Source organism: Monodon monoceros, unplaced genomic scaffold (assembly GCF_005190385.1).
Source record: "Monodon monoceros isolate NGI ecotype Baffin Bay Population unplaced genomic scaffold, NGI_Narwhal_1 Super_Scaffold_12, whole genome shotgun sequence".
In the NCBI taxonomy this organism is placed as follows: Eukaryota; Metazoa; Chordata; class Mammalia; order Artiodactyla; family Monodontidae; genus Monodon; species Monodon monoceros.
This window is the reverse complement of record NW_021703768.1, coordinates 77,350,452-77,356,945: the sequence shown is the minus strand read 5'-3', so window position 1 is coordinate 77,356,945 and position 6,494 is coordinate 77,350,452. Positions and strand designations below refer to the sequence as shown.

The 6,494-nt window shown below is 34.7% G+C and overlaps 1 protein-coding gene across 1 annotated transcript in view; it reads right to left on the bottom strand.

The window, feature by feature from the left end:
* ARSK (arylsulfatase family member K) overlaps positions 1 to 6,494 on the bottom strand; it is a 47,831-nt gene that overhangs the window by 1,502 nt on the left and 39,835 nt on the right. The window contains exons 11-12 of the mRNA XM_029216803.1: positions 2,581 to 2,643; positions 1,457 to 1,681 (exon numbers count right to left, since the gene is read on the bottom strand). Of these exons, the coding sequence (XP_029072636.1) occupies positions 1,457 to 1,681; positions 2,581 to 2,643 (288 nt within the window). The remainder of the gene's footprint in view (positions 1 to 1,456; positions 1,682 to 2,580; positions 2,644 to 6,494) is intronic.

The window sequence follows — 6,494 nt, the reverse complement described above, 5'->3', positions numbered from 1 at the left end:
TATATATATATATATATATATATATATATATATATATATATAGTAGTGCTTATATTGTCCCATTTCAACAACCCCAGATGTTCCAGCTGAAGAATTTTTTATATAGTGGAGTCAAGTTCTTGCAACTTCACTTACTCCTAGTTTTTTTTTGTTTTTTTTTAAATATACGTTAGCATCCTATGCTTGAATTTTTGAAAATTACATTCATTGATTGTGTCTATTTGAGCAAATAGCCATGCAAATAAAAACTCTCAATCACTATCATCAAGAAAATGATAAATATTTCAGATAACATAAACACCCCTTTTACCTACAATGTAGGAAGACAGAGGATATAACTAGGATGCCAGTCTAATTGGAAAAATCAAAGATCTTATGATAAGTTACTTAAGACAGTAAATGAACAATTCACAGTGAGGGAAAAACCCCTACAGGCCTATTTGAGTGCATTAGCCAGAAGATCCTGAAGACATTTATGGTTTTGCTAGGTGATTTCAGATGGCACCTCTTTGGGAAAGGGAAGTCAGTGAATAAACCCCAGAATACAGGAAAGGCAGGCTCCCCCACTGATTCTTTGACAGGCACATCTCCTTTTTGCAGAACGTAACCAATGAATGAACAAGAGATGCCCATTATTCAACAGAATGAAAACTTAAGGACTTGTTTTGAAGCCAAGAATCTCCTTTTAGAGTTAAGGGCGGGGGGTGTCAATCAGTTTGGCCTCTGAAGAATTATTTTGAGTTAATAATTTTGACATTTGTAACTGGGAAAAAAACTTAGGGAGAAAGGAATATTAAAAATAGCTTTAGCACGTATTTTATGTGCAAAAGGAGGACAAAGGATAAGTAAAACCATAAATCTAATAATGCTGCTTAAAAACAAATTCAGAGTAGTGAATCTAGCAGGCTTTTGTAGGGTGGAAGGAGCATGGATTTTGGAGTCAAACCTGGGTTGAAATCCCAGTTCTGCCACTTCTGAGCTGTGAGACCTTGTGCAGGTATCTGAACGCTAGTCTCTGAACTCTAGTCTTCTCTATAAAATAAAGATGATAGTAACATCTTGTAGGGATGGGGTGAACATTAACTAATAAATGTAGAATGTCAGGCTCCATAAGAGAGCAGTTAATTTTCCAGAACAACTGAATCCAAGGTACAATAAGAGGGTGTTGACTACTGATTGGGACCGATAACCATGAGTATTGGAAGACACCTTGATCAGAGAAAACAATGGTGGCAATCTTGAGACCCAGATCAAAAGCCTCAGGGCACTTGCTTTGGAATTCGGATGCTGATTTGCAAAGAAGCTGCTCCTCACTAGGGCAACCTTTTGTAAACTGGCCTAGCATGAGAAACTGCAGACATTTATTTAGATGGATTACTGGCTCCCTTGAGCAAATGCTGTGTAGGTCAACTCATTACACATAATCTATACTTAAAAAATATATCAACAAATTTACCAAAGAGTTGAGGCAATACTGAAGCACCATCAGAGTAGGCTATATACTTCCATTGGTTAGTTCGAAGCATGTAGGCGGAAGCATTTACATTGCATCCATGGAATTCACTCAGAATCCAGGGCGGATGTAGGTTTTTGAATTTTCGTTCATTCTTAAACATTTCTGATGACAATGGCAGCAGAGAGTATCCACTCAGGTTCTGAGGCAGAGGAATTCCAGCAATATCTAAATAACACAGTATTTTAAAATAACTCATTCTTTCATTAGTTGAGCATTCATAAATGACATCATTAAAGGTCGCAGAGACTAGAGGCTGTATATGGATTTTTGTAAACAGACTGCGTAGATCCAAATGCTTATTACTTCACTAGAATTGTGACCTTGGGCATGTTATTAACCATTCTGAACCTCAGTTTTGTCATCTGTAAAAGGGGAATAATAATAATGCCTGAATTTCATAGGTTTATTTTAGGTTTAAATATGAAAATTTATGTAAAATTCTGAGAACAGTGTCTGACACATAGGAAACCCTCAACAAATATTAGTTAATATCATAAGTACTGTATTTCCAAATGATGGAATGATCACAGGTGTTTTTCAAATTGGTCCCACAGGACATTAACAAGACCTATACGAGAAAGGAGTCTAGTAGTTACATATGTTTGCAAACAGTGGTTAAAATTAAATAAATCTATTGATGATGTGTATCATAAACCTTCAAGGGTGGTATGTAGTACGCCATCTGTCCCAAAGTTACTTGATGACAGAACATCTTTTTACCCCGAAGTAGCATCTTGAGGAACTAGTATTTTGCAGAACATACATTGGGAAATCCTGGATTATACTGATTTAGAGAAAAATAATCTATTTTTTCCTTATCAAATATAGACATAGAAAACAATAGCATGAGAAATGTTTAACGTCAAAGAAAGGTTGTATTTTAAAAAATTGCTTTTAAGGTATTTGTTTGGAACTCAAACTATCTTTTTCCTATAGAAAAATTATCAATCATTGGGAATTCCCTGGTGGTCCAGTGGTTAGGACTCTGTGCTTTCACTGCCATGGGCCCGGTTCAATCCCTGGTCAGGGAACTAAGATCCCGCAAGCCGCGAAAAAAAAATTACCGTTAATTATGGCTGGGTCCTTGCGATAGTTCCGAAAGGAATCTGTAGTTGCCTCCCCTGCAGCTTTTCTGGTTTCAATGTTCCATGTTTTTAGAAACATTAATTTAGAAATAATTAAGTATTTCCAATAAAAAATAGAATGTAATATATCTGCAATGCTAGAAATTAAAATTGAATAAGAAAATTAATTTAACTTGACTGTACATATTTGAGGAAAAACAAATGAATTAAAAGACAATAAGGAAAAAAAGACAATAAGGAAGTAGACAAAGACCTCTATAAGTGTTCTGAAGGTACTTGTTTTACATATAACTTAATTAAAAAATTTGTATCTTCCATTTCCTTGGAAGGAGCATATTACAAGTACTAATCTTCTGCCAACCAATCATCATCAGGGACTTTTTTGAGAAAGAGTGAAAGAACAAGTGAAGGAAGGAAGGAAAGAAAGAGAAGTATTTCAGAGATAACTGGTTAAAAACAGAAGAAGAAGGAGCAAAGATGTTAAAGAGGATGTGCATGAGAGAAAAAGATGGCCCAAGACGAAACTAATTGAGCTACAAGACAGTAGGCTACTTTCTGTAAGGAGAGAAAGTAGCCAGGGAATAGGCTGGGTCGGGCTGGTCTGTGTGTCAGCCGTCACGGGGCACCACTGCGAGGCAGAGGAAGGGACAGAAGAGGGCTTTGAAGATGGCTGGGAAGCAGGGACCAACTGGCAGATACCCATGACTGGGAAGTTCCTGTATTCAGCAGTTTAATCACCTTTAATACTTAGAAATACCTTATTTCAGATCTGTTCTTAGCCTAATTTTCCTAAAGAAGCTTGTTAGACTAAGAAAATTTAAATAATTCTGCTATGTTTATATGAGAAGTCAGTATTAAACTAGGATGAGTCCATTTAAGTATTAATTTTTTTTACTCAAAAAAAAACCAAAACCCCAGCATCTAACAAACTAGGTGCTGTTCCAGGTGTAGGGCAACAACAGTGAACGAAGCAGATAAGCTCTCTCAGACGCTTGGAGCTTACCTTCTAATGTGGGGAGACAGACAAATATGTCAGATGGTGATAAGTGAGGTGAAGAAAAATAAAGCAGGATCAGGGGAATAGAGAACGATGGCAGGTATGTGTTTATGTGCTGTGTTATATAGTGTGGTCAGGGAAGGCCTCTCTGATGAGGTGACATAGACAGAGACCTGAGAAAGGGCTAGATGAGCTCAATAGATATCTGCATGGGGAGGAAGGGCATTCTCCCAGGGAATAGCAACTGTAAACACCCTGAGGCAGGAAGCTGCTTCATTCCGTTCCCCAAAGGCAAAGGAGTCCAGCATGGCTGGAGCAGAGTAAGTGAGAGGTAAAATTCTACAAGATGTGTTAGATAGGGGAGGCGATCATGTTGGACTCCCAGGCCCAATTAGAGATTCTCGATTTTACTCTAAGTGATTTTTTGAGCAGAATCGTGACATGTTTGACAGTAACTACTGTATGGTGAATTGACTAAAAGTGAGTACGGGCAGAAGGAAAGAATTAGGAAGCTATTGCAGTTCAGGCAAGTGATAATGTGACTTGTTTCCTGTCTAGGATCAGTAGAATAATACACCTGTGTAAATTGATGTTGAAGAATAAAATCCTTGTCAAATATCCACAGTATTTAATAAATATGTATTTAATCTTTATTGATTTTTCTGTGCTTTGGGAAACTGTGTATTCATTTTTCATATGTTTATCAGTTATTTCCTTAAAAGCACTTCAGCTTAAACTGCTTTTCAGAAAGCTCTTTGATCTTTGTTTAAAACCATTTTTCATATTTTTTTCTTCTGGAAAATCTATCGTTAGAATTCCGTGTTAAGGAAGTTTCATCGTTCTTGGCAGTAGAAGCAAATATTAGTAGTAACTGCATGATTCTTAATAAAGTGACTTAAATTTAAAACAGTAATCAAATGGGTAAAAATGCAGACCTGGATATTTGTGATGGTCTCCTGAAGAAAGATAAGCTTATATTTCTTCCCAAGTGTATGGATAGATAAGGGATTAGCCTGGTATGGCAATGATGCAAGCTATATACATTTTTTAGGGCATACCTAAGAAGAATAAAAAATATTAATGGCAATAATATCTAACATTTAATTGTTTACCATGTTCCAGTCATTGTTCTAAGCTATGGAATAGCCACTATTATTTCTATTTTATTGATAAGAAAACTGAAGACCAGAGATGTTAAGTTACTGGCCCAAGGGTATACAGTTGGTAAATACTGGAGGAGGATTTGAATTTAGGCAGTCTTGACTCCAGGATGTCTGGACTCTTCAATACTGCTCCTCAAGTCTTGCCTTACTGTAGTTATTCAACTTCCCAATATTTTTCAGCCAATAAAAACAAAATAGTCTATGTAGAATGACCCTCCCAACCCTCCACTAAGATCCTGTGATAAGGAGGGTTTTGCAATTTAAATCACTAGCAATGAAGCATTCTTTTAAACACAACTGCATTTTTATACAATTACATTTTCACAATTCAAAAAAATTCTGGATTTATCCTTTATGTGAAAAGAAGTTAGGTGTTTTACAAAAAAGGCCAACTATTAATGAAAAAAATTCAACTGAAAATAAGAAGTTTAAAAGAGAAAGTCCAAACAATTTTAATTTAAAAATGAGATTACCTTTATTTCTAACTGAGCTAAAGGATGTTGATACTAGATTATTAGAGAAGAAAATATTTTGGGGAGTAATTTTTTTAAAATTTATTTTATTGAAGTATAGTTGATTAATAGTGTTGTGCTAATTCCTGCTGTATGGCAAAATGATTCATATATATATAATATATATATATAATATATATATACACACACACATTCTTTTTCATATTCTTTCCCATTATGGTTTATCACAGGTTGGGGAGCAATTTTTAAAGAATAATCTATGCAATAATGATATCAACTTTAATAGTATAAAGAATTCCTATTCATAAAATGGCACTCTTCTGCCAGTACTAGAAAATGATAATGTGATAGGACCTACAAAGATACATAGACTAAGAATACTCCTCCTACTTTATCATAAAATATCATTTTATAGAAAATAATCACTTTTCTAAAATACCTTTAAAAACTATTTGTAAATTCAGACCTTTTTATAAATGCATTATACCATCTTAAATTTCAACAAGCTCTTTATAGTAAGGTAGGTTTATTAAAACAGGAATCCCAGTTGGTTTTTCCTATTTAATATCTTTCTATTTGAGGTTTTTTGAATCACCATCTTTTATACATTTCTAAGGTCCATAGAATGGAAGGGAAGAGGAAGTCTGGCTTGAGGCTTTGATCTGAGAAATTTAATCCCATACTCTTGTGTATAAATTGGATCCATACAAAACAATACAGCTGTGGCTAAGGTAATAAAGGACCTTTGGAATTCTAAGAATAGATTATATTTTATATCTATTTTAAGCTCCTAGTTGGTTAGAAGAATCACAAAATAAGTCCTTCATAGATACTTTATCAAAATCTATTTATTAAGCTTAGGAAAAATAGAATACACTGTCCCACAGGTCAAATTTTAGAGTTACTAATCACTACTAAAAGTATTGATAGCTTTAAACCCTTCTAGAAGTAAGTAATTTCATTTTACAAGGTTGAATTAAACATGAGATTAAACATAGACCATCAGAATTATCTTTGCCTTATTGATTGGTAAGGCTGTTCAACAAGGCAACAGACTCAGTTTATGCTAATCCTGGTGTAATTTTTTTTTTTTTTTTTTTTTAGAGAAATATCTGGGAGTTTTTTTGTTTAAGTTTATTTATTTATTTATTTATTTATTTATTTATTTTTGGCCGCGTTGGGTCTTTGTTGCTATGCGCGGGCTTTCTCTAGTTGCGGCGAGCGGGAGCTACTCTTTGTTGCAGTATGCATGCTTCTCAT